The sequence below is a fragment of the Chrysemys picta genome, unplaced genomic scaffold, assembly GCF_011386835.1.
Source record: "Chrysemys picta bellii isolate R12L10 unplaced genomic scaffold, ASM1138683v2 scaf7, whole genome shotgun sequence".
Taxonomy (NCBI): domain Eukaryota; kingdom Metazoa; phylum Chordata; order Testudines; family Emydidae; genus Chrysemys; species Chrysemys picta.
In genome coordinates, this window is record NW_027052714.1 from 131,828 (window position 1) to 159,568 (window position 27,741).

Genomic DNA, 27,741 nt, shown 5'->3' on the forward strand with positions numbered 1-27,741 from the left:
CGCCACTGTACTCCGAGCATGGAGCCCGCTGCGACCATCGCTGCAGTTGTGGCCGCTCTCAACGTCTCGCAGCTTATCATAAAGGTTTCCCTGAGGCAGATGCAGAAAAGTCAGGCAAGGAGGCTACGGCACCGCGGTGATGTCCTGAAGTCTGAGAGTAGCACAGACCTGTCAGAAAGCAGGCGACCCAGCGCCGAGGACATCACAGTGGCAATGGGTCATGTTGATGCCGTGGAACGGCGATTCTGGGCACGGGAAACAAGCACTGAGTGGTGGGACCGCATAGTGCTGCAGGTCTGGGATGAATCCCAGTGGCTGCGAAACTTTCGCATGCGGAAGGGAACTTTCCTGGAACTTTGTGAGTTGCTGTCCCCTGCCCTGAAGCGCAGTGACACCCGGTTGCGAGCTGCACTGAGTGTACAGAAGCGAGTGGCCATAGCCCTCTGGAAGCTTGCAACGCCAGACAGCTACCGGTCAGTCGCGAACCAGTTTGGGGTGGGCAAATCTACCGTGGGGGTTGTTGTGATGCAAGTAGCGAAGGCCATCGTTGATGTACTGCTGCCAAAGGTAGTGACCCTGGGAAACGTGGAGGCGATCATAGATGGCTTCGCAGCGATGGGATTCCCAAACTGCGGTGGGGCCATAGATGGAACTCACATCCCTATCCTGGCACCGGACCACCAGGCCACCCAGTACATTAACCGAAAGGGCTACTTTTCCATGGTGCTGCAAGCACTGGTGGACCACAGGGGACGTTTTACCAACATCTACGTGGGATGGCCGGGCAAGGTTCATGACGCTCGTGTTTTCAGGAACTCTGGTCTGTTTAGACGGCTGCAACAAGGTATTTACTTCCCGGACCACAAAATAACTGTTGGGGATGTGGAGATGCCTATAGTCATCCTCGGGGACCCAGCCTACCCGCTAATGCCCTGGCTCATGAAGCCCTATACTGGCGCCCTGGACAGTGAAAAAGAACTCTTCAACTACCGGCTGAGCAAGTGCAGAATGGTGGTGGAGTGTGCTTTTGGCCGTCTCAAGGGGAGATGGAGAAGCTTACTGACTCGCTGTGATCTCAGCGAAACCAATATCCCCATTGTTATAGCAGCTTGCTGTGTGCTCCACAATCTCTGTGAGAGCAAGGGGGAGACCTTTATGGCGGGGTGGGAGGTTGAGGAAAATAGCCTGGCTGGTGATTACTCACAGCCAGACAGCCGGGCGATTAGAAGAGACCAGCGGGAAGCGCTGTGCATCCGGGAGGCTTTGAAAGCAAAGTTCCTGAGTGAGCAGGGTAACCTGTGATTTTATAGTTTGTGTACTGAGAAGCTAAACCTGCCCCCGTTTCTTTACCCAGGTAATGTTGACTATCCTATCCAGTTACATACCCCCTTCACCCCCCCTCCAACACACGTGTCGAAATAAAAATAGTTCTACTTTGTTAAAGCACACCGTTTTCTTTAATACTGTTTTAGCGGGAATTTTTTAAAACTGGGACGCAGACTGTGATGCGGGGCGGGTCTAGTGTTGTGATGCGAATGCAGCTTCTAAACTCAAGGATTGACAGGCTCCGCTGCGGTGGGATGCTTGTTTCAACGGAGCCTGTCACCCCTCCTGATCGGGACTGTGTGTATGGGAGGTCTATTTGACTTTGTGGCAGGGGGAGGACGGTTACAGATCCCATGCTGTGTGGCTCTGTGATCCTGTCTAAGGACCGGCGCTTAAGATCTGTAACTGCCCTCCCCCGCCACAAAGTCACAGAGCAACCCACCCCCCCCAACATTACATCAAAACAACCTCCCAGACTAACCGGGGCAACTAGTCACTGCATCACTGCACTGTGTATGTGCCCTGCTGCTGTGCCTGCCCCCGACTATGTACCCTGCCAAAGGAGACTGTCCTGTCCAATTTCCAACCCCCTTTCCCCTCCTCCTCCAAAAGAACATGATTGAAACAGTAGTTAACAGAAACGAATTTTTTATTATCAACTACACATGGCATTGGGAGGTGAAACTTGGACGTGGGCTTGTGTCAGGCGGGAAGGAAAGAACTTTTCAAATTTTGGGAAATGAGAGCCTTCTGCTACTAGAGCTCTCTGCAGGGGTGGAGTGAGAGTTAGCAGGGACTCTGCCGCCTCTCCTTCTTTGCACTTTGGGTGAGGTGGGTATGGGACTTGGTGGCGGGGGAGGGCGGTTAGAGATGGACTGCAGCGGGGCTCTGTCCTCCTGCCTCCGTTCCTGCAGAACATCCACAAGGCGCCGGAGCGTGTCCGTTTGCTCCCTCAGTAGTCCAAGCAGCGTTAGAGTCGCCTGCTGGTCTTCCTGCCGCCACCTCTCCTCCCGATCCATGTTGGCTTGGTGCATTCGGGTCAAGTTCTCCCGCCACTGGGTCTGCTGTGCTGCCTGGGCTTGGGAAGAGGCCATAAGCTCAGAGAACATGTCCTCCCGTGTCCTCTTCTTCCTACGCCTAATCCGCGCTAGCCTCTGGGAGTGTGATTCCAGGCTAGGTTGTGAGACAGTCGCAGACGGGGCTGTGGAAATGGGAAAAAGGGAGTGAATTCCTCTGAAAGATAAATGTAGTTGTGAACAAAGAACATAGTCTTTCTCTGTGAACAAGACCATGCACAGCACCTTTCACATGCGCACTCAGCACAAGGTCGAATTCTCGGCCTTCGCATTCTGTGCCTGGGGTCTTGAACAGCACATTTGAGAAGCGAGGCAGCACAACGGAATTTCTGTTGCAGGCAGACATGGTAAGCCGTACACTTGTGGCAGTTTAAAACTTTTATATTACCACTGGCCTCATTTCACATTTAAATCAATGTCAGTCCCTGCTGCCAGCAATCCGGCAAGCGGGAACTCTGCCCCTGTCCCACCCCCTCGCGGCTGTCCCCGGGAATGATCCCTTTCGGCTGCCCCTCTCCCGCCTCCACCGCGTGGCTGCAAACCAGCGGTGACAGTTCTGTAAAGGAACGGGAAAGCAGTCCCAACACTAACATTCCCCTACCTAATTAAAAGCAGGTCACCATGGCCGACATCACCCTGATGAGGATCTCCGAGAGCGACAAAGAGAGAATGCTCCGGGAAAGCCTCCAAAGACCAGGGCCGTATGCCGCCCTGCTGTGCAGAGCAATGATCCCCGAGTACCTGATAATCTCGTGGCGCGGCAACGTGTCGTACTTCGGAGGACCCAATAAGGCCGCTCTCCCCAAGAACCTCATGCAACGGCTTTCAAGTTACCTCCAGGAGAGCTTCATCGAGATGTCCCAGGAGGATTACTGCTCTATCCCCGCACATATAGACCGCATTTTACTGTAGCTGCAGTAGCAGGGAATACACAGTAGAGCGGCTTGTGCAGGACAATCACTGAAAACCGGACATTGCTAGATTTCTTTTCAAAACTTGCACTGCCCCTTACTAAACCGTTAAGCGCCTAGGGCACACTAATCATGAACAACCCATTCTTTTAATTGTTAATATTCCTGTTTTGTTAAAAATAAATGTTTAGATGTTTACAACACTTACTGGCTGATCCTTCACCAGATTCTGTGTCCGGGGTAATGGCTGGGGACGCTTCGTAGGGGATCTCTGTAAGGGTGATGAAGAGATCCTGGCTGTCGGGGAAATCAGCGTTGTGAGAGCTGCCAACTGCCTCGCCCTCCTCATCTCCTTCCTCATCTTCCCCGTCCCCTAACATGTCTGAGGAACCGGCCGTGGACAGTATCCCATCCTCAGAGTCCACGGTCACTGGTGGGGTAGTGGTGGCGGCAGCACCGAGGATGGAATGCAGTGCCTCGTAGAAACGGGATGTCTGGGGATGGGATCCGGAGCGTCCGTTTGCCTCTTTGGTCTTCTGGTAGCCTTGTCTCAGCTCCTTGATTTTCACGCGGCACTGCGTTGCATCCCGGCTGTATCCTCTCTCTGCCATGTCTTTAGAGATCTTCTCGTAGATCTTTGCATTCCTTCTTTTGGATCGCAGCTCGGAAAGCACGGACTCATCGCCCCACACAGCGATGAGATCCAAGACTTCACGATCAGTCCATGCTGGGGCTCTCTTTCTATTCACAGACTGCATGGCCATCACTGCTGGAGAGCTCTGCATCGTTGCCAGTGCTGCTGTGCTCGCCACGATGTCCAGACAGGAAATGAGATTCAAACTGGCCAGACAGGAAAAGGAATTCAAATTCAAATTTTCCCGGGGCTTTTCCTGTGTGGCTGGTCAGAGCATCCGAGCTCGCACTGCTGTCCAGAGCGTCAACAGAGTGGTGCACTGTGGGATAGCTCCCGGAGCTATTAGCGTCGATTTCCATCCACACCTAGCCTAATTCGACATGGCCATGTCGAATTTAGCGCTACTCCCCTCGTCGGGGAGGAGTACAGAAGTCGAATTAAAGAGACCTCTATGTCGAACTAAATAGCATCGCAGTGTGGACGGGTGCAGGGTTAATTCGATTTAACGGCGCTAACTTCGACATAAACGCCTAGTGTAGACCAGGCCCTAGAAAGGAGAAGACGACTCCATTCTGGGGTTCAGGAGGTGAATTCATCCCTCAGTGGTGGGCAGGTGCTGGGTGTAAATACTACTGGTTCCAGGTGTCCTTAATTGCCCCTGATTCCTCGGGGCATTTGAGTCTCTGACAGGTTCTCGTTCCCTTGCAGGAGGAGGACGTCACGGCCAAAGGGATGCACCAGCTCCGCATCATCCGGCACTTACGCCATGTGCCTGAGACACTGCAGGGGCTGTTCCTCTGAGGCCTTAGCAACTCCCTCTCCCGGCTGCAGGTACTGCTCTGGCTCACTGTAAATGGGGAGCTAGTGGAAGGGGAAATGGAGCCCCCTGGCACTCACTAAAAGGGAAAGTGGTGGATTCTCCAACTCTTGATGTCATTGATTGAAGACTAGATGCCTTTCTGGAATGTGTGTGCCCAAAAAGTAACTATTGTACTATACTGGAAGCCTATGATATGGAGGGGGTTAGATGAGATGCTGTAAAGGTCTCTTCTGGCCAGAAAGTCTCCTACTTTTGGAAACACTGAGTGTAGTATTGGGAGCAGCCTCTGATGTTTTACTGTCTAGCTAGCTTGCTTCCTAGAATGAAGACGAATTTTGTGGTGTGATCCACAGAGCGTAGCTCAAACCTTCAAAGTGTCAGGCCAGCAGCAGGACATGAGCACTTTAGGGTTTGGTTGGGTATGGCAGTGATATCACAAAGGCTTTTTCAAGGACCTCAGCGTACTGGTCAAAGGTGTTAGGGAGGTGGTGACCTCAGAGAGAGATGCTGTCTTCAGCCAGGGAGGACAGGGGCTTACGACCAGGGAAACCTCAGAGACCCCTGTGGCTTTGCTTCAGCAAGTCTCCTTCTCGAGGTTTCTTTTTGAGGACTGAGAGAGTGTTAGGGTTGACGTATGTGAGTGCGAGCAGGAGCCTCTTTCGAGTTTTCTCCTTTCCTTTTACTGATTTTACTTGAAAATTAGAAGGTAAGAGCCTCCAAGAGGTTTTGGAACCTGCTCAGTCTGATCCATCTGGTGCCAGCTGAATTCTCGGCATGGAAAACAGTAGTTTAAGGTGGCAGAATTTTCTTCCCTCCCTGGAATTTTGTCCCGTGGAATCACTGGGGACACTAGGGTTTGTCCTTTTCGTTTTACCTTTTCCTCCATCCCTCCTTCCTTTCTCTTCATCTCTTACTCCTTTTGTCCTTTCTCTTGTTCCCCTCCCACCTCCAGGAGTGGTGTGTGTGTTGCTGGGGGTGCTCTTCACCTCCCCTTGTGGGAAGTTGATCCAAAACTGTCGGGTTCAAATAGTGCTTGGACTCCACTGACACTAGATGCTGCCATCCTGTGGCTTAGCATTAGTGTCTGGGACAACTTGGGGCAAGATCTCAACTTCCCCGCAACCCACTTCACTGCTGGCAGAATCCCTCCTGCCCCCCCTGCTAGGGCCGCCTCCCTGCGCAACCTGGGTTGGGGTGGAGAAGAGGGTTCTGATAACTTGAGCTGTGGTTTGGAGGTAGAACAGCTGTCAAGGGTACTGAGGGGGAGGTAGCAGGAGCTCACCCTACAAGGTGGTGGGTTGGCACTGGAGGTTACTAGAAAGGACAAGAAGACTCCATTCTGGGGTTCAGGAGGTGAATTCATCCCTCAGTGGTGGGCAGGTAGTCAGTTTAAATATTGCTGGTTCCAGGTGCCCTTAATTCCCCCTGATTCCTCGGCGCGTTTGAGTCTCTGACAGGTTCTCGTTCCCTTGCAGCAGGACGACGTCACGGCCAAAGTGATGCACCAGCTCCGCATCATCCGGCACTTGCGCCATGTGCCTGAGACACTGCAGGGGCTGCGCCTCTGAGGCCTTCAGCAACTCCCGCTCCCTGCTGCAGGTACTGCTCTGTCTCCCTGTAAATGGCGAGCTAGTGGAAGGGGAAATGGAGCCCCCTGGCACTCACTAAAAGGGAAAGTGGTGGATTCTCCATCTCTTGATGTCATTGAATGAAGACTAGATGCCTTTCTGGAATGTGTGTGCCCAAAAAGTAACTATTGTACTATACAGGAGGCCTATGATATGCAGGGGCTTAGATGAGATGCTCTAAAGGTCTCTTGTGGCCATAAAGTCTACAAATTTTGGAAACACTGAGTGTAGTATTGGGAGCAGCCTGTGATGTTTTACTGTCTAGCCGGCTTGCTTCCTAGAATGAAGACGCATTGAGTGGGGTGATCCACAGAGAGTACCTGTGTCAAGGCTGTATCCCCACTTTGAAGTTTAGGGTACAAATGTAGGGGCCTGCATGAAAACCTCTAAGCTTAACCACCATCCCAAGGCTAATTTCCTCCCCTGGGTAGCCTTGAGAAACCTTTCACCAATTCCCTGGTGAATACAGATCCAAACCCCTTGGATCTTAAAACAAGGAGAAATAAACCATCCCCCCTCCTTCCTCCCACCAACTTCTGGTGAATACAGATCCAACCCCCTTGGATCTAAAAGAAGGAGAAATTAACCATTTCCCTCCTTCCTCCCACCAACTCCTGGTGAATCAAGATCCAAACTCCTTGGTTCTTAAAAATAAGGCTTTTAATTAAAGAAAAAGGTAAAAATCATCTCTGTAAAATCAGTATGGAAATTAACCTTACAGGGTAATCAAACTTAAAGAGCTCAGAGGACTCCCCTCTAGTCTTAGGTTCAAAGTACAGCAAACAAAGATAAACACTCTAGTAAAAGGTACATTTACAAGTTGAGAAAACAAAGGAAAACTAACACGCCTTGTTTGAAATAGGAGAGACTTGTTTAGAAAGATGTGGAGAACCTGGACTGATGTCTGGTCCCTCTCAGTCCCGAGGGCGAACACCCACACAAACAAAGAACACAAACAAAAGCCTTCCCCTCCCCAAGATTTGAAAGTATCTTGTCCCCTTATTGGTCCTTTAGGTCAGATGCCAGCCAGGTTACCTGAGCTTCTTAACCCTTTAGAGGGAAAAGGATTTTGGAGTCTCTGGCCAGGAGGATTTCTTAGTACTGTACACAGGACAGCTGTTACCCTTCCCTTTATAGTTATGACCACCTCAAACCTTCAAAGTGTCAGGCCAGCAGCAGGACATTAGCACTTCAGGGTTTGGTTGGGTGTGGCAGTGACATCACAAAGGCCTTTTGCAGGATGTCAGCTTATTGGTCAAATGTGTTAGGGAGGTGGTGACCTCAGAGAGAGATGCTGACATCAGCCTGGCAGGACAGGAGCACAGGGCCAGGGAAACCTCAGAGACCCTGTGGCTTTGCTTCAGCAAGTCTCCTTCTCGGGGTCTTTCTTTGAGGACTGAGAGAGTATTAGGGTTCACGTACGTGAGTGTGTGCAGGAGCCTCTTTCGAGTTTTCTCCTTTCCTTTTACTGATTTTACTAGAAAACAGACGTCCCTGTTTAGAAGGTAAGAGCCTCCAAGAGGTTTTGGCAGCTGCTCAGTCTGATCCACGTGGTGCCAGCTGAATTCTAGGCATGGAAAACAGTAGTTTAAGATGGCAGAATTTTATTCCATCCCTTGGATTTTGTGCCGTAGAATCACTGGGGACGTTAGGGTTTGTCCTTTTTGTTTTACCTTTTCCTCCATCCCTCCTTCCTTTCTCTTCATCTGTTACTTCTTTTGTCCTTTCTCCTCTTCCCCTCCCACCACAAGGAGTGGTGTGTGTGTGTGTGTGTGTGTGTGTTGCTGGGGGTGCTCATCACCTCTCCTTGTGGGAAGTTCATCGAAAACTGTGGGGTTGAAATAGCGTTTGGACTCCACTGACACTAGATGCTGCCATCCTGTGGCTTAGCATTAGTGTCTGGGATGACTTGGGTCAAGATCTCAACTTCCCCGCAACCCACTTCACTGCTGCCAGAATCCCTCCTGCCCCCCCTGCTAGAGCCGCCTCCCTGGCCAACCTGGGTGGGGGTGGAGAACAGTGTTTTTTTCATACGTTCATAGATTCTAGGACTGGAAGGGACCTCGAGAGGTCATCGAGTCCAGTCCCCTGCCCGCATGGCAGGACCATGTAACGGACTTATTAGATAAGGGAAATGCGGTGGACCTAATATACCTGGATTTCAGTAAAGCGTTTGATACTGTACCCCATGAGGAATTATTGGTTAAACTGGAAAACATGGGGATCGATATGAAAATCCAGAGGTGGATAAAGAATTGGTTAATGGGGAGAATGCAGCGGGTCGTATTAAAGGGTGAACTGTCGGGTTGGAGGGAGGTTACTAGTGGAGTGCCTCAAGGTTCGGTTTTGGGACCCATTTTATTTAATCTATTTATAACTGACCTCGGAACCGATTGCAAGAGTGGGCTGATAAAGTTTGCGGATGATACGAAGGTGGGAGGAGTTGCAAATTCGGAGGAGGATAGGGATATTCTGCAGGGAGACTTGAATGAGCTTGTGAATTGGAGTGTCAGAAATAAGATGAAATTTAATAGTGAAAAGTGTAAGGTGATGCACTTGGGGATGACTAATAACAATTTTAGTTACAAGATGGGGACGCATTGGTTAGAAGTAACGGAAGAGGAGAAGGACCTAGGGGTCCTTGTAGAGCGCAGGATGACTATGAGTCGACAATGTGACGTGGCTGTGAAAAAAGCCAATGCGGTCTTGGGATGTATTAGGCGAGGTATATCTAGTAGGGATAAGGAGGTCCTGCTTCCGTTGTATACGGCGCTGGTGAGATCTCATTTGGAGTACTGTGTGTAGTTCTGGTCTCCCATGTTTAAAAAAGATGAACTCAAATTGGAACGGGTGCAGAGAAGGGCGACTAGGATGATCAGAGGAATGGAAAACCTGTCGTATGAAAAGAGATTAGAGGAGCTCGGGTTGTTTAGTCTGACAAAACGAAGGCTGAGGGGGGATATGATTGCTATCTTTAAATATATCAGAGGGATAAATACAAGGGAGGGAGAGGAATTATTTCAGCTGAGTACTAATGTGGACACGAGAACCAATGGATATAAACTGGCCGTGGGGAAGTTCAGGCTTGAAATCAGACGAAGGTTTCTGACCGTCAGAGGGGTGAAATATTGGAACGGCCTTCCGAGGGAAACGGTGGGGGCAACGGACCTGTCTGGTTTTAAGATTAAGTTGGATAAGTTTATGGAGGGAATGGTTTAATGGTAAAACATAGTAGCCGAGGAAAACCAAGCAATGGTACGTAAATAGCATAATGGCAAACAAGGGTCAGGCTAGAGACTCTTGCCTACATGCTCGGGGTATTACTGATCGCCATATTTGGGGTCGGGAAGGAATTTTCCTCCAGGGTAGATTGGCTGAGCCTCTGGAGGTTTTTCGCCTTCCTCCGCAGCATGGGGCAGGGATCACTAGCAGGAGGGTCCCTGCCGATTGAAGTCACTAAAACACAGGATTGGGGACTTCAACGGCACAGTCCAGGGAAGGGTCTTGTGGCCTGCAGCATGCAGGGGGTCAGACCAGATGATCATAATGCTCCCTTCTGACCTTAAAGTCTATGAGTCTATGAGACCAAATACCATCCCTGATAGACATTTATCTAACCTCCTCTTAAATATCTCAAGAGATGGAGATTCCACAACCTCCCTCGGCAATTTATTCCAGTGTTTAACCACCCTGACAGTTAGGAACTTTTTCCTAATGTCCAACCTAGACCTCCCTTGCTGCACTTTAAACCCATTGCTTCTGGTTCTATCCTTAGAGGCTAAGGTGAACAAGTTTTCTCCCTCCTCCTTATGACACCCTTTTAAATACCTGAAAACTGCTATCATGTCTCCTCTCAGTCTTCTCTTTTCCAAACTAAACAAAGCCAATTCTTTCAGCCTTCCTTCATAGGTCATGTTCTCAAGACCTTTAATCATTCTTGTTGCTCTTCTCTGGACCCTTTCCAATTTCTCCACATCTTTTTTAAAATGCGGTGCCCAGAACTGGACACAATACTCCAGCTGAGGCCTAACCAGAGCAGAGTAGAGCGGAAGAATGACTTCTCGTGTCTTGCTCACAACAGACCTGTTAATACATCCCAGAATCAGGTTTGCTTTTTTTGCAACAGCATCACACTGTTGACTCATATTTAGCTTGTGGTCCACTATAACCCCTAGATCCCTTTCTGCCGTACTCCTTCCTAGACAGTCTCTTCCCATTCTGTATGTGTGAAACTGATTGTTCCTTCCTAAGTGGAGCACTTTGCATTTGTCTTTGTTAAACTTCATCCTGTTTAACTCAGACCATTTCTCCAATTTGTCCAGATCATTTTGAATTATGACCCTGTCCTCCAAAGCAGTTGCAATCCCTCCCAGTTTGGTATCATCCGCAAACTTAATAAGCGTACTTTCTATGCCAATATCTAAGTCGTTGATGAAGATATTGAACAGCGCCGGTCCCAAAACAGACCCCTGCGATACCCCACTCGTTATGGCTTTCCAGCAGGATTGGGAACTATTAATAACAACTCTCTGAGTACGGTTATCCAGCCAGTTATGCACCCACCTTATAGTAGCCCCATCTAAATTGTATTTGCCTAGTTTATCAATAAGAATATCATGCGAGACCGTATCAAAAGCCTTACTAAAGTCTAGGTATACCACATCCACAGCCTCACCCTTATCCACAAGGCTCGTTATCCTATCAAAGAAAGCTATCAGATTGGTTTGACATGATTTGTTCTTCACAAATCCATGCCGGCTGTTCCCTATCACCTTACCACCTTCCAAGTGTTTGCAGATGATTTCCTTAATTACTTGCTCCATTATCTTCCCTGGCACAGAAGTTAAACTCACTGGGGTCTGTAGTTTCCTGGGTTGTTTTTATTTCCCTTTTTATAGATGGGCACTATATTTGCCCTTTTCCAGTCTTCTGGAATCTCTCCCGTCTCCCCTGATTTTCCAAAGATAATAGCTAGAGGCTCAGATACCTCCTCTATTAGCTCCTTGAGTATTCTAGGATGCATTTCATCAGGCCCGGGTGACTTGCAGGCATCTAACTTTTCTAAGTGATTTTTAACTTGTTCTTTTTTTATTTTATCTGCTAAACCTACCCCCTTCCCATTAGCATTCACTATGTTAGGCATTCCTTCAGACTTCTCGGTGAAGACCGAAACAAAGAAGTCATTAAGCATCTCCGCCATTTCCAAGTTTCCTATTACTGTTTCTCCCTCTTCACTAAGCAGTGGGCCTACCCTGTCTTTGGTCTTCCTCTTGCTTCTAATGTATTGATAAAAAGTCTTCTTGTTTCCCTTTATTCCCGTAGCTAGTTTGAGCTCATTTTGTGCCTTTGCCTTTCTAATCTTGCCCCTGCATTCCTGTGTTGTTTGCCTATATTCATCCTTTGTAATCTGTCCCAGTTTCCATTTTTGATATGACTCCTTTTTATTTTTTAGATCATGCAAGATCTCATGGTTAAGCCAAGGTGGTCTTTTGCCACATTTTCTATCTTTCCTAACCAGCGGAATAGCTTGCTTTTGGGCCCTTAATAGTGTCCCTTTGAAAAACTGCCAACTCTCCTCAGTTGTTTTTCCCCTCAGTCTTGATTCCCATGGGACCTTACCTATCAGCTCTCTGAGCTTACCAAAATCTGCCTTCCTGAAATCCATTGTCTCTATTTTGCTGTTCTCCCTTCTACCCTTCCTTAGAATTGCAAACTCTATGATTCCATGATCACTTTCACCCAGGCTGCCTTCTACTTTCAAATTCTCAACGAGTTCCTCCCTATTTGTTAAAATCAAGTCTAGAACAGCTTCCCCCCAGTAGCTTTTCAACCTTCTGAAATAAAAAGTTGTCTCCAATGCAGTCCAGGAATTTGTTGGATAGTCTGTGCCCCGCTGTGTTATTTTCCCAACATATAGCCGGATAGTTGAAGTCCCCCATCACCACCAAATCTTGGGCTTTGGATGATTTTGTTAGTTGCTTAAAAAAAGCCTCATCCACCTCTTCCACCTGGTTAGGTGGCCTGTAGTAGACTCCTAGCATGACATCTCCCTTGTTTTTTACCCCTTTTAGCCTAACCCAGAGACTCTCAACACTTCCGTCTCCTATGTCCATCTCCAACTCAGTCCAAGTGTGTACATTTTTAATATACAAGGCAACACCTCCTCCCTTTTTCCCCTGTCTATCCTTCCTGAGCAAGCTGTACCCATCCACACCAACATTCCAATCATGTGTATTATCCCACCAAGTTTCAGTGATGCCAACAATGTCATAGTTGTATTTATTTATTAGCACTTCCAGTTCTTCCTGCTTATTCCCCATACTTCTCGCATTTGTATAGAGACATCTAAGATACTGGTTTGATCTTTCCTCCCAGTTTTGTCCTGACCCTCCTTTCCCTCTGACAATATAGCCCACACTCCCTCTCGTTTTTGACCCATCTCCCCGGTCTCCATGTTCCCCACTTACCTGTGGGCTTTGCTCACCTGTCCCCGTCGAACCTAGTTTAAAGCCCTCCTCACTAGGTTAGCCAGTCTGTGTCCAAAGGTACTAATAACTTGAGCTGTGGTTTGGAGGTGGAACAGCTGTCAAGGGCACTGAGGGGGAGATAGCAGGAGCTCATCCTTCAAGGAGGGGGGTTGGCACTGGAGGTTACTAGAAAGGACAAGAAGACTCCATTCTGGGGTTCAGGAGGTGAATTTATCCCTCAGTGGTGGGCAGGTGATGGGTGGAAGTAGTGCTGGTTCCAGGTGCCCTTAATTCCCGCTGATTCCTCGGGGCGTTTGAATCTCTGACAGGTTCTCGTTCCCTTGCAGCAGGAGGACGTCACGGCCAAAAGTGATGCACCAGCTCCGCATCATCCGGCACTTGCGCCAGATTCCTGAGACACTGCAGGGGCTGTGCCTCTGAGGCCATCAGCAACTCCCGCTCCCTGCTGCAGGTACTGCTCTGGCTCACTGTAAATGGGGAGCTAGTGGAAGGGGAAATGGAGCCCCCTGGCCCTCACTAAAAGGGAAAGTGGTGGATTCTCCATCTCTTGATGTCATTGAAGGAAGACTAGATGCCTTTCTGGAATGTGTGTGCCCAAAGAGTAACTATTGTACTATACAGCAAGCCTATGGTATGCAAGGGGTTAGATGAGATGCTCTAAAGGTCTCTTCTGGCCATAAAGTCCCCTAATTTTGGAAACACTGAGTGTAGCATTGGGAGCAGCCTCTGATGTTTTACTGTCTAGCCCGCTTGCTTCCTAGAATGAGGATGCATTGAGTGGGGTGATCCACAGAGAGTAGCTCAAACCTTCAAAGTGTCATTCCAGTAGCAGGACATTAGCACTTTAGGGTTTGGTTGGGTGTGGCAGTGATATCACAAAGGCCTTATCCTGGACCTCAGCCTATGGGTCAAAGGTGTTAGGGAGGTGGTTACCTGAGAGAGAGATGCTGACATCAGCCAGGCAGGACAGGAGCACAGGGCCAGGGAAACCTCAGAGACCCCTGTGGCTTTGCTTCAGCAAGTCTCCTTCTCGAGGTCTCTCTTTGAGGACTGAGAGAGTGTTAGGGTTGACGTATGTGAGTGTGAGCAGGAGCCTCTTTCGAGTTTTCTCCTTTCCTTTTGACGGATTTTACTAGAAAACAGACGTCCCTATTTAGAAGGTAAGAGCCTCCAAGAGGTTTTGGAACCTGCTCAGTCTGATCCATCTGGTGCCAGCTGAATTCTATACTGAGGTCACAATGACTTCTTACACAGCTCTTTCTCACCCGTCTCACACAATCCTCACACAATCCTCGCTTCTACAAATCTCGCGTTATCAGGGTTATCAGGGTCACAGCTAGCTTGACTCTTGCTAACAAAGACTGTCTCTTGCTAACGAAGCCTGACTCTTGCTAACAACCATCATGCATTGCAGTTCCCTTCTACGAAGCCTGACTCTTGCTAACAACCATCATGCATTGCAGTTCCCTTCTGTCAGTTCTTTTCTCTGCTTCCACAGAGCCTCCAAGAGGTTTTGGAACCTGCTCAGTCTGATCCATCTGGTGCCAGCTGAATTCTCGGCATGGAAAACAGTAGTTTAAGGTGGCAGAATTTTATTCCCTCCCTGGAATTTTGTCCCATGGAATCACTGGGGACACTAGGGTTTGTCCTTTTCGTTTTACCTTTTCCTCCATCCCTCCTTCCTTTCTCTTCATCTCTTCTTTTGTCCTTTCTCTTGTTCCCCTCCCACCTCCAGGAGTGGTGTGTGTGTTGCTGGGGGTGCTCTTCACCTCCCCTTGTGGGAAGTTGATCCAAAACTGTCGGGTTCAAATAGTGCTTGGACTCCACTGACACTAGATGCTGCCATCCTGTGGCTTAGCATTAGTGTCTGGGACAACTTGGGGCAAGATCTCAACTTCCCCGCAACCCACTTCACTGCTGGCAGAATCCCTCCTGCCCCCCCTGCTAGGGCCGCCTCCCTGCGCAACCTGGGTTGGGGTGGAGAAGAGGGTTCTGATAACTTGAGCTGTGGTTTGGAGGTAGAACAGCTGTCAAGGGTACTGAGGGGGAGGTAGCAGGAGCTCACCCTACAAGGTGGTGGGTTGGCACTGGAGGTTACTAGAAAGGACAAGAAGACTCCATTCTGGGGTTCAGGAGGTGAATTCATCCCTCAGTGGTGGGCAGGTAGTCAGTTTAAATACTGCTGGTTCCAGGTGCCCTTAATTCCCCCTGATTCCTCGGGGCGTTTGAGTCTCTGACAGGTTCTCGTTCCCTTGCAGGAGGAGGACGTCACGGCCAAAGTGATGCACCCGCATCATCTGCCACTTGCGCCAGGTGCCTGAGACACTGCAGGGGCTGCGCCTCTGAGGCCTTCAGCAACTCCCGCTCCCTGCTGCAGGTACTGCTCTGTCTCACTGTAAATGGGGTGCTAGTGGAAGGGGAAATGGAGCCCCCTGGCACTCACTAAAAGGGAAAGTGGTGGATTCTCCATCTCTTGATGTCATTGAATGAAGACTAGATGCCTTTCTGGAATGTGTGTGCCCAAAAAGTAACTATTGTACTATACAGGAGGCCTATGATATGCAGGGGCTTAGATGAGATGCTCTAAAGGTCTCTTGTGGCCATAAAGTCTACAAATTTTGGAAACACTGAGTGTAGTATTGGGAGCAGCCTGTGATGTTTTACTGTCTAGCCGGCTTGCTTCCTAGAATGAAGACGCATTGAGTGGGGTGATCCACAGAGAGTACCTGTGTCAAGGCTGTATCCCCACTTTGAAGTTTAGGGTACAAATGTAGGGGCCTGCATGAAAACTTCTAAGCTTAACCACCATCCCAAGGCTAATTTCCTCCCCTGGGTAGCCTTGAGAAACCTTTCACCAATTCCCTGGTGAATACAGATCCAAACCCCTTGGATCTTAAAACAAGGAGAAATAAACCATCCCCCCTCCTTCCTCCCACCAACTTCTGGTGAATACAGATCCAACCCCCTTGGATCTAAAAGAAGGAGAAATTAACCATTCCCCTCCTTCCTCCCACCAACTCCTGGTGAATCAAGATCCAAACTCCTTGGATCTTAAAACAAGGAAAAATCAATCAGGTTCTTAAAAATAAGGCTTTTAATTAAAGAAAAAGGTAAAAATCATCTCTGTAAAATCAGTATGGAAATTAACCTTACAGGGTAATCAAACTTAAAGAGCTCAGAGGACTCCCCTCTAGTCTTAGGTTCAAAGTACAGCAAACAAAGATAAACACTCTAGGAAAAGGTACATTTACAAGTTGAGAAAACAAAGGAAAACTAACACGCCTTGTTTGAAATAGGAGAGACTTGTTTAGAAAGATGTGGAGAACCTGGATTGATGTCTGGTCCCTCTCAGTCCCGAGGGCGAACACCCACACAAACAAAGAACACAAACAAAAGCCTTCCCCTCCCCAAGATTTGAAAGTATCTTGTCCCCTTATTGGTCCTTTAGGTCAGATGCCAGCCAGGTTACCTGAGCTTCTTAACCCTTTAGAGGGAAAAGGATTTTGGAGTCTCTGGCCAGGAGGATTTCTTAGTACTGTACACAGGACAGCTGTTACCCTTCCCTTTATAGTTATGACAACCTCAAACCTTCAAAGTGTCAGGCCAGCAGCAGGACATTAGCACTTCAGGGTTTGGTTGGGTGTGGCAGTGACATCACAAAGGCCTTTTGCAGGATGTCAGCTTATTGGTCAAATGTGTTAGGGAGGTGGTGACCTCAGAGAGAGATGCTGACATCAGCCTGGCAGGACAGGAGCACAGGGCCAGGGAAACCTCAGCGACCCTGTGGCTTTGCTTCAGCAAGTCTCCTTCTCGGGGTCTTTCTTTGAGGACTGAGAGAGTATTAGGGTTCACGTACGTGAGTGCGTGCAGGAGCCTCTTTCGAGTTTTCTCCTTTCCTTTTACTGATTTTACTAGAAAACAGACGTCCCTGTTTAGAAGGTAAGAGCCTCCAAGAGGTTTTGGCAGCTGCTCAGTCTGATCCACGTGGTGCCAGCTGAATTCTAGGCATGGAAAACAGTAGTTTAAGATGGCAGAATTTTATTCCATCCCTTGGATTTTGTGCCGTAGAATCACTGGGGACATTAGGGTTTGTCCTTTTTGTTTTACCTTTTCCTCCATCCCTCCTTCCTTTCTCTTCATCTCTTACTTGTTTTGTCCTTTCTCCTGTTCCCCTCCCACCACCAGGAGTGGTGTGTGTGTCTGTGTGTGTGTGTTGGTGGGGGTGCTCATCACCTCTCCTTGTGGGAAGTTCATCGAAAACTGTGGGGTTGAAATAGTGTTTGGACTCCACTGACACTAGATGCTGCCATCCTGTGGCTTAGCATTAGTGTCTGGGATGACTTGGGTCAAGATCTCAACTTCCCCGCAACCCACTTCACTGCTGCCAGAATCCCTCCTGCCCCCCCTGCTAGAAAACCTGTTGTATGAAAAGAGATTAGAGGAGCTCGGGTTGTTTAGTCTGACAAAACGAAGGCTGAGGGGGGATATGATTGCTATCTTTAAATATATCAGAGGGATAAATACAAGGGAGGGTGAGGAATTATTTCAGCTGAGTACTAATGTGGACACGAGAACCAATGGATATAAACTGGCCATGGGGAAGTTCAGGCTTGAAATCAGACGAAGGTTTCTGACCGTCAGAGGGGTGAAATATTGGAACGGCCTTCCGAGGGAAACGGTGGGAGCAACGGACCTGTCTGGTTTTAAGATTAAGTTGGATAAGTTTATGGAGGGAATGGTTTAATGGTAAAACATAGTAGCCGAGGAAAACCAAGCAATGGTACGTAAATAGCATAATGGCAAACAAGGGTCAGGCTAGAGACTCTTGCCTACATGCTCGGGGTATTACTGATCGCCATATTTGGGGTCGGGAAGGAATTTTCCTCCAGGGTAGATTGGCTGAGCCTCTGGAGGTTTTTCGCCTTCCTCCGCAGCATGGGGCAGGGATCACTAGCAGGAGGGTCCCTGCCGATTGAAGTCACTAAAACACAGGATTGGGGACTTCAACGGCACAGTCCAGGGAAGGGTCTTGTGGCCTGCAGCATGCAGGGGGTCAGACCAGATGATCATAATGGTCCCTTCTGACCTTAAAGTCTATGAGTCTATAAGACCAAATACCATCCCTGATAGACATTTATCTAACCTCCTCTTAAATATCTCAAGAGATGGAGATTCCACAACCTCCCTCGGCAATTTATTCCAGTGTTTAACCACCCTGACAGTTAGGAACTTTTTCCTAATGTCCAACCTAGACCTCCCTTGCTGCACTTTAAACCCATTGCTTCTGGTTCTATCCTTAGAGGCTAAGGTGAACAAGTTTTCTCCCTCCTCCTTATGACACCCTTTTAAATACCTGAAAACTGCTATCATGTCTCCTCTCAGTCTTCTCTTTTCCAAACTAAACAAAGCCAATTCTTTCAGCCTTCCTTCATAGGTCATGTTCTCAAGACCTTTAATCATTCTTGTTGCTCTTCTCTGGACCCTTTCCAATTTCTCCACATCTTTTTTAAAATGCGGTGCCCAGAACTGGACACAATACTCCAGCTGAGGCCTAACCAGAGCAGAGTAGAGCGGAAGAATGACTTCTCGTGTCTTGCTCACAACAGACCTGTTAATACATCCCAGAATCAGGTTTGCTTTTTTTGCAAGAGCATCACACTGTTGACTCATATTTAGCTTGTGGTCCACTATAACCCCTAGATCCCTTTCTGCCGTACTCCTTCCTAGACAGTCTCTTCCCATTCTGTATGTGTGAAACTGATTGTTCCTTCCTAAGTGGAGCACTTTGCATTTGTCTTTGTTAAACTTCATCCTGTTTAACTCAGACCATTTCTCCAATTTGTCCAGATCATTTTGAATTATGACCCTGTCCTCCAAAGCAGTTGCAATCCCTCCCAGTTTGGTATCATCCGCAAACTTAATAAGCGTACTTTCTATGCCAATATCTAAGTCGTTGATGAAGATATTGAACAGCGCCGGTCCCAAAACAGACCCCTGCGATACCCCACTCCTTATGGCTTTCCAGCAGGATTGGGAACTATTAATAACAACTCTCTGAGTACGGTTATCCAGCCAGTTATGCACCCACCTTATAGTAGCCCCATCTAAATTGTATTTGCCTAGTTTATCAATAAGAATATAAAAAAAGCCTCATCCACCTCTTCCACCTGGTTAGGTGGCCTGTAGTAGACTCCTAGCATGTCATCTCCCTTGTTTTTTACCCCTTTTAGCCTAACCCAGAGACTCTCAACACTTCCGTCTCCTATGTCCATCTCTACCTCAGTCCAAGTGTGTACATTTTTAATATACAAGGCAACACCTCCTCCCTTTTTCCCCTGTCTATCCTTCCTGAGCAAGCTGTACCCATCCACACCAACATTCCAATCATGTGTATTATCCCACCAAGTTTCAGTGATGCCAACAATGTCATAGTTGTGTTTATTTATTAGCACTTCCAGTTCTTCCTGCTTATTCCCCATACTTCTCGCATTTGTATATAGGCATCTAAGATACTGGTTTGATGTTTCCTCCCAGTTTTGTCCTGACCCTCCTTTCCCTCTGACAATATAGCCCACACTCCCTCTCGTTTTTGACCCATCTCCCCGGTCTCCATGTTCCCCACTTACCTGTGGGCTTTGCTCACCTGTCCCGTTCGAACCTAGTTTAAAGCCCTCCTCACTAGGTTAGCCAGTCTGTGTCCAAAGGTACTAATAACTTGAGCTGTGGTTTGGAGGTGGAACAGCTGTCAAGGGTACTGAGGGGGAGATAGCAGGAGCTCATCCTTCAAGGAGGGGGGTTGGCACTGGAGGTTACTAGAAAGGACAAGAAGACTCCATTCTGGGGTTCAGGAGGTGAATTTATCCCTCAGTGGTGGGCAGGTGATGGGTGGAAGTAGTGCTGGTTCCAGGTGCCCTTAATTCCCGCTGATTCCTCGGGGCGTTTGAGTCTCTGACAGGTTCTCGTTCCCTTGCAGCAGGAGGACGTCACGGCCAAAAGTGATGCACCAGCTCCGCATCGTCCGGCACTTGCGCCAGATTCCTGAGACACTGCAGGGGCTGTGCCTCTGAGGCCATCAGCAACTCCCGCTCCCTGCTGCAGGTACTGCTCTGGCTCACTGTAAATGGGGAGCTAGTGGAAGGGGAAATGGAGCCCCCTGGCACTCACTAAAAGGGAAAGTGGTGGATTCTCCATCTCTTGATGTCATTGAAGGAAGACTAGATGCCTTTCTGGAATGTGTGTGCCCAAAAAGTAACTATTGTACTATACAGCAAGCCTATGGTATGCAAGGGGTTAGATGAGATGCTCTAAAGGTCTCTTCTGGCCATAAAGTCCCCTAATTTTGGAAACACTGAGTGTAGCATTGGGAGCAGCCTCTGATGTTTTACCGTCTAGCCGGCTTGCTTCCTAGAATGAACAGGCATTGAGTGGGGTGATCCACAGAGAGTAGCTGAAACCTTCAAAGTGTCAGGCCAGCAGCAGGACATTAGCACTTAAGGGTTTGATTGGTGGCAGTGATATCACAAAGGTCTTTTGCAGGACCTCAGCATATTGGTCAAAGGTGTTAGGGAGGTGGTAACCTCAGAGAGAGATGCTGCCATCAGCGAGGCAGTACAGGGGCGCATGGCCAGGGAAACCTCAGAGACCCCTGTGGCTTTGCTTCAGCAAGTCTCCTTCTCGAGGTTTCTCTTGAGGACTGAGAGAGTATTAGGATTCACGTATTTGAGTGAGAGCAGGAGCCTCTTTCGAGTTGTCTCCTTTCCTTTTACTGATTTTACTAGAAAACAGACGTCCCTGTTTAGAAGGTAAGAGCCTCCAAGAGGTTTTGGCAGCTGCTCAGTCTGATCCACGTGGTGCCAGCTGATTTCTAGGCATGGAAAACAGTAGTTTAAGATGGCAGAATTTTATTCCATCCCTTGGATTTTGTGCCATAGAATCACTGGGGACATTAGGGTTTGTCCTTTTTGTTTTACCTTTTCCTCCATCCCTCCTTCCTTTCTCTTCATCTCTTACTTCTTTTGTCCTTTCTCCTGTTCCCCTCCCACCACCAGGAGTGGTGTGTGTGTGTGTGTGTGTGTGTGTGTTGCTGGGGGTGCTCATCACCTCTCCTTGTGGGAAGTTCATCGAAAACTGTGGGGTTGAAATAGTGTTTGGACTCCACTGACACTAGATGCTGCCATCCTGTGGCTTAGCATTAGTGTCTGGGATGACTTGGGGCAAGATCTCAACTTCCCCGCAACCCACTTCACTGCTGCCAGAATCCCTCCTGCCCCCCCTGCTAGAGCCGCCTCCCTGGCCAACCTGGGTGGGGGTGGAGAACAGTGTTTTTTTCATACGTTCATAGATTCTAGGACTGGAAGGGACCTCGAGAGGTCATCGAGTCCAGTCCCCTGCCCGCATGGCAGGACCATGTAACGGACTTATTAGATAAGGGAAATGCGGTGGACCTAATATACCTAGATTTCAGTAAAGCGTTTGATACTGTACCCCATGAGGAATTATTGGTTAAACTGGAAAACATGGGGATCGATATGAAAATCCAGAGGTGGATAAAGAATTGGTTAATGGGGAGAATGCAGCGGGTCGTATTAAAGGGTGAACTGTCGGGTTGGAGGGAGGTTACTAGTGGAGTGCCTCAAGGTTCGGTTTTGGGACCCATTTTATTTAATCTATTTATAACTGACCTCGGAACCGATTGCAAGAGTGGGCTGATAAAGTTTGCGGATGATACGAAGGTGGGAGGAGTTGCAAATTCGGAGGAGGATAGGGATATTCTGCAGGGAGACTTGAATGAGCTTGTGAATTGGAGTGTCAGAAATAAGATGAAATTTAATAGTGAAAAGTGTAAGGTGATGCACTTGGGGATGACTAATAACAATTTTAGTTACAAGATGGGGACGCATTGGTTAGAAGTAACGGAAGAGGAGAAGGACCTAGGGGTCCTTGTAGACCGCAGGATGACTATGAGTCGACAATGTGACGTGGCTGTGAAAAAAGCCAATGCGGTCTTGGGATGTATTAGGCGAGGTATATCTAGTAGGGATAAGGAGGTCCTGCTTCCGTTGTATACGGCGCTGGTGAGACCTCATTTGGAGTACTGTATGTAGTTCTGGTCTCCCATGTTAAAAAAAGATGAACTCAAATTGGAACGGGTGCAGAGAAGGGCGACTAGGATGATCAGAGGAATGGAAAACCTGTCGTATGAAAAGAGATTAGAGGAGCTCGGGTTGTTTAGTCTGACAAAACGAAGGCTGAGGGGGGATATGATTGCTATCTTTAAATATATCAGAGGGATAAATACAAGGGAGGGAGAGGAATTATTTCAGCTGAGTACTAATGTGGACACGAGAACCAATGGATATAAACTGGCCGTGGGGAAGTTCAGGCTTGAAATCAGACGAAGGTTTCTGACCGTCAGAGGGGTGAAATATTGGAACGGCCTTCCGAGGGAAACGGTGGGGGCAACGGACCTGTCTGGTTTTAAGATTAAGTTGGATAAGTTTATGGAGGGAATGGTTTAATGGTAAAACATAGTAGCCGAGGAAAACCAAGCAATGGTACGTAAATAGCATAATGGCAAACAAGGGTCAGGCTAGAGACTCTTGCCTACATGCTCGGGGTATTACTGATCGCCATATTTGGGGTCGGGAAGGAATTTTCCTCCAGGGTAGATTGGCTGAGCCTCTGGAGGTTTTTCGCCTTCCTCCGCAGCATGGGGCAGGGATCACTAGCAGGAGGGTCCCTGCCGATTGAAGTCACTAAAACACAGGATTGGGGACTTCAACGGCACAGTCCAGGGAAGGGTCTTGTGGCCTGCAGCATGCAGGGGGTCAGACCAGATGATCATAATGGTCCCTTCTGACCTTAAAGTCTATGAGTCTATAAGACCAAATACCATCCCTGATAGACATTGATCTAACCTACTCTTAAATATCTCAAGAGATGGAGATTCCACAACCTCCCTCGGCAATTTATTCCAGTGTTTAACCACCCTGACAGTTAGGAACTTTTTCCTAATGTCCAACCTAGACCTCCCTTGCTGCACTTTAAACCCATTGCTTCTGGTTCTATCCTTAGAGGCTAAGGTGAACAAGTTTTCTCCCTCCTCCTTATGACACCCTTTTAAATACCTGAAAACTGCTATCATGTCTCCTCTCAGTCTTCTCTTTTCCAAACTAAACAAAGCCAATTCTTTCAGCCTTCCTTCATAGGTCATGTTCTCAAGACCTTTAATCATTCTTGTTGCTCTTCTCTGGACCCTTTCCAATTTCTCCACATCTTTTTTAAAATGCGGTGCCCAGAACTGGACACAATACTCCAGCTGAGGCCTAACCAGAGCAGAGTAGAGCGGAAGAATGACTTCTCGTGTCTTGCTCACAACAGACCTGTTAATACATCCCAGAATCAGGTTTGCTTTTTTTGCAACAGCATCACACTGTTGACTCATATTTAGCTTGTGGTCCACTATAACCCCTAGATCCCTTTCTGCCGTACTCCTTCCTAGACAGTCTCTTCCCATTCTGTATGTGTGAAACTGATTGTTCCTTCCTAAGTGGAGCACTTTGCATTTGTCTTTGTTAAACTTCATCCTGTTTAACTCAGACCATTTCTCCAATTTGTCCAGATCATTTTGAATTATGACCCTGTCCTCCAAAGCAGTTGCAATCCCTCCCAGTTTGGTATCATCCGCAAACTTAATAAGCGTACTTTCTATGCCAATATCTAAGTCGTTGATGAAGATATTGAGCAGTGCCGGTCCCAAAACAGACCCCTGCGATACCCCACTCGTTATGGCTTTCCAGCAGGATTGGGAACTATTAATAACAACTCTCTGAGTACGGTTATCCAGCCAGTTATGCACCCACCTTATAGTAGCCCCATCTAAATTGTATTTGCCTAGTTTATCAATAAGAATATAAAAAAAGCCTCATCCACCTCTTCCACCTGATTAGGTGGCCTGTAGTAGACTCCTAGCATGACATCTCCCTTGTTTTTTACCCCTTTTAGCCTAACCCAGAGACTCTCAACACTTCCGTCTCCTATGTCCATCTCTACCTCAGTCCAAGTGTGTACATTTTTAATATACAAGGCAACACCTCCTCCCTTTTTCCCCTGTCTATCCTTCCTGAGCAAGCTGTACCCATCCACACCAACTTTCCAATCATGTGTATTATCCCACCAAGTTTCAGTGATGCCAACAATGTCATAGTTGTATTTATTTATTAGCACTTCCAGTTCTTCCTGCTTATTCCCCATACTTCTCGCATTTGTATATAGGCATCTAAGACCCTGGTTTGATCTTTCCTCCCAGTTTTGTCCTGACCCTCCTTTCTCTCTGACAATATAGCCCACACTCCCTCTCGTTTTTGACCCATCTCCCCGGTCTCCATGTTCCCCACTTACCTGTGGGCTTTGCTCACCTGTCCCCGTCGAACCTAGTTTAAAGCCCTCCTCACTAGGTTAGCCAGTCTGTGTCCAAAGGTACTAATAACTTGAGCTGTGGTTTGGAGGTGGAACAGCTGTCAAGGGCACTGAGGGGGAGATAGCAGGAGCTCACCCTACAAGGAGGGGGGTTGGCACTGGAGGTTACTAGAAAGGAGAAGAAGACTCCATTCTGGGGTTCAGGAGGTGAATTTATCCCTCAGTGGTCGGCAGGTGCTGGGTGGAAATACTGCTGGTTCCAGGTGCCCTTAATTCCTCCTGATTCCTCGGGGCGTTTGAGTCTCTGACAGGTTCTCGTTCCCTTGCAGCAGGAGGACGTCACGGCCAAAAGTGATGCACCAGCTCCGCATCATCCGGCACTTGCGCCAGATTCCTGAGACACTGCAGGGGCTGTGCCTCTGAGGCCATCAGCAACTCCCGCTCCCTGCTGCAGGTACTGCTCTGGCTCACTGTAAATGGGGAGGTAGTGGAAGGGGAAATGGAGCCCCCTGGCACTCACTAAAAGGGAAAGTGGTGGATTCTCCAACTCTTGATGTCATTGATTGAAGACTAGATGCCTTTCTGGAACGTGTGTGCCCAAAAAGTAACTATTGTACTATACTGGAAGCCTAAGATATGGAGGGGCTTAGATGAGATGCTGTAAAGGTCTCTTCTGGCCAGAAAGTCTCCTACTTTTGGAAACACTGAGTGTAGTATTGGGAGCAGCCTCTGATGTTTTACTGTCTAGCCGGCTTGCTTCCTAGAATGAAGACGCATTGAGTGGGGTGATCCACACAGAGTAGCTCAAACCTCCAAAGTGTCAGGCCAGCAGCAGGATATTAGCACTTCAGGGGATGGGTGGGTGTGGCAGTGACATCACAAAGGCCTTTTCAGGACCTCAGCCTATTGGTCAAAGGTGTTAGGGAGGTGGTGACCTCAGAGAGAGATGCTCACATCAGCCAGGCAAAACAGGGGCGCAGGGCCAGGGAAACCTCAGAGACCCCTGTGGCTTTGCTTCAGCAAGTCTCCTTTTCGAGCTCTCTTTGAGGACTGAGAGAGTATTAGGGTTCACATATGTGAGTGTGAGCAGGAGCCTCTTTCGAGTTTTCTCCTTTCCTTTTACCCATTTTACTAGAAAACAGAAGTCCCTGTTGAGAAAGTAAGTGCCTCGGAGAGGTTTGTAACCTGTTCAGTCTGATCCACCTGGTGCCATCTGAATTCTAGGCATGGAAAACACTAGTTTAAGGTGGCAGAATTTTATTCCCTCCCTGGGATTTTGTCCCGTAGAATCACTGGGGATATTAGGAAAACAACAAGGAGTCTGGTGGCACCTTAAAGACTAACAGATTTATTTGGGCATAAGCTTTCGTGAGTAAAAACCTCACTTCTTCGGATGCATAGAGTGAAAGTTACAGATGCAGGCATTATATACTGACACATGGAGAGCAGGGAGTTACTTCACAAGTGGAGAACCAGTGTTGACAGGGCCAATTCAAAAATCAGGGTGGATGTAGTCCACTCCAAATAATAGATGAGGAGGTGTCAATTCCAGGAGAGGAAAAGCTGTTTCTGTAGTGAGCCAGCCACTCCCAGTCCCTATTCAAGCCCAGATTAATGGTGTTGAATTTGCAAATGAATTTTAGTTCTGCTGTTTCTCTTTGAAGTCTGTTTCTGAAGTTTTTTTCTTCAATTATAGTGTCTTTTAAATCTGTAATAGAATGACCAGGGAGATTGAAGTGTTCACATACTGGCTTATGTATGTTACCATTCCTGATGTCCGACATGGGGACACTAGGGTTTGTCCTTTTCCTTTTCCCTTTTCCTCCATCCCTCCTTCCTTTCTCTTCATCTCTTACTTCTTTTGTCCTTTCTCTTGTTCCCCTCCCACCTAGAGGAGTGGTGTGTGTGTTGCTGGGGGTGCTCTTCACCTCCCCTTGTGTGAAATTGATCCAAAACTGTCGGGTTCAAATAGTGCTTGGACTCCACTGACACTAGATGCTGCCATCCTGTAGCTTGGCATTAGTGTCTGGGATAACTTGGGGCAAGATCTCAACTTCCCCGCAACCCACTTCACTGCTGGCAGAATCCCTCCTGCCCCCCCTGCTAGGGCCGCCTCCCTGCGCAACCTGGGTTGGGGTGGAGAAGAGGGTTCTGATAAGTTGAGCTGTGGTTTGGAGGTAGAACAGCTGTCAAGGGCACTGAGAGGGAGGTAGCAGGAGCTCACCCTACAAGGTGGTGGGTTGGCACTGGAGGTTACTAGAAAGGACAAGAAGACTCCATTCTGGGGTTCAGGAGGTGAATTCATCCCTCAGTGGTGGGCAGGTAGTCAGTTTAAATACTGCTGGTTCCAGGTGCCCTTAATTCCCCCTGATTCCTCGGGGCGTTTGAGTCTCTGACAGGTTTTCGTTCCTTTGCAGGAGGAGGACGTCACGGCCAAAGTGATGCACCCGCATCATCCGCCACTTGCGCCAGGTGCCTGAGACACTGCAGGGGCTGCGCCTCTGAGGCCTTCAGCAACTCCCGCTCCCTGCTGCAGGTACTGCTCTGGCTCACTGTAAATGGGGAGCTAGTGGAAGGGGAAATGGAGCCCCCTGGCACTCACTAAAAGGGAAAGTGGTGGATTCTCCATCTCTTGATGTCATTGAATGAAGACTAGATGCCTTTCTGGAATGTGTGCGCCCAAAAAGTAACTATTGTACTATACAGGAGGCCTATGATATGCAGGGGCTTAGATGAGATGCTGTAAAGGTCTCTTGTGGCCATAAAGTCTACTAATTTTGGAAACACTGAGTGTAGTATTGGGAGCAGCGTCTGATGTTTTACTGTCTAGCTGGCTTGCTTCCTAGAATGAAGACGCATTGAGTGGGGTGATCCACAGAGAGTACCTGTGTCAAGGCTGTATCCCCACTTTGAAGTTTAGGGTACAAATGTAGGGGCCTGCATGAAAACTTCTAAGCTTAACCACCATCCCAAGGCTAATTTCCTCCCCTGGGTAGCCTTGAGAAACCTTTCACCAATTCCCTGGTGAATACAGATCCAAACCCCTTGGATCTTAAAACAAGGAGAAATTAACCATCCCCCCTCCTTCCTCCCACCAACTTCTGGTGAATCAAGATCCAAACTCCTTGGATCTTAAAACAAGGAAAAATCAATCAGGTTCTTATAAATAAGGCTTTTAATTAAAGAAAAAGGTAAAAATCATCTCTGTAAAATCAGTATGGAAATTAACCTTACAGGGTAATCAAACTTAAAGAGCTCAGAGGACTCCCCTCTAGTCTTAGGTTCAAAGTACAGCAAACAAAGATAAACACTCTAGTAAAAGGTACATTTACAAGTTGAGAAAACAAAGGAAAACTAACACGCCTTGTTTGAAATAGGAGAGACTTGTTTAGAAAGATGTGGAGAACCTGGATTGATGTCTGGTCCCTCTCAGTCCCGAG

General features: G+C 48.0%; 1 protein-coding gene across 1 annotated transcript; it reads right to left on the bottom strand.

Moving 5' to 3' along the window:
* Positions 1 to 1,941: 1,941 nt before the first annotated feature.
* LOC135977654 (uncharacterized) lies at positions 1,942 to 4,502 on the bottom strand. The gene is made up of 2 exons (XM_065578856.1): positions 3,522 to 4,502; positions 1,942 to 2,527 (listed from the first exon to the last, which is right to left on the bottom strand). The coding sequence occupies exons 1-2, from the start codon at positions 4,096 to 4,098 to the stop codon at positions 2,052 to 2,054; spliced, it is 1,053 nt and encodes a 350-aa protein (XP_065434928.1). The 5' UTR covers positions 4,099 to 4,502; the 3' UTR covers positions 1,942 to 2,051.
* Between the last annotated feature and the right edge of the window lie 23,239 nt (positions 4,503 to 27,741).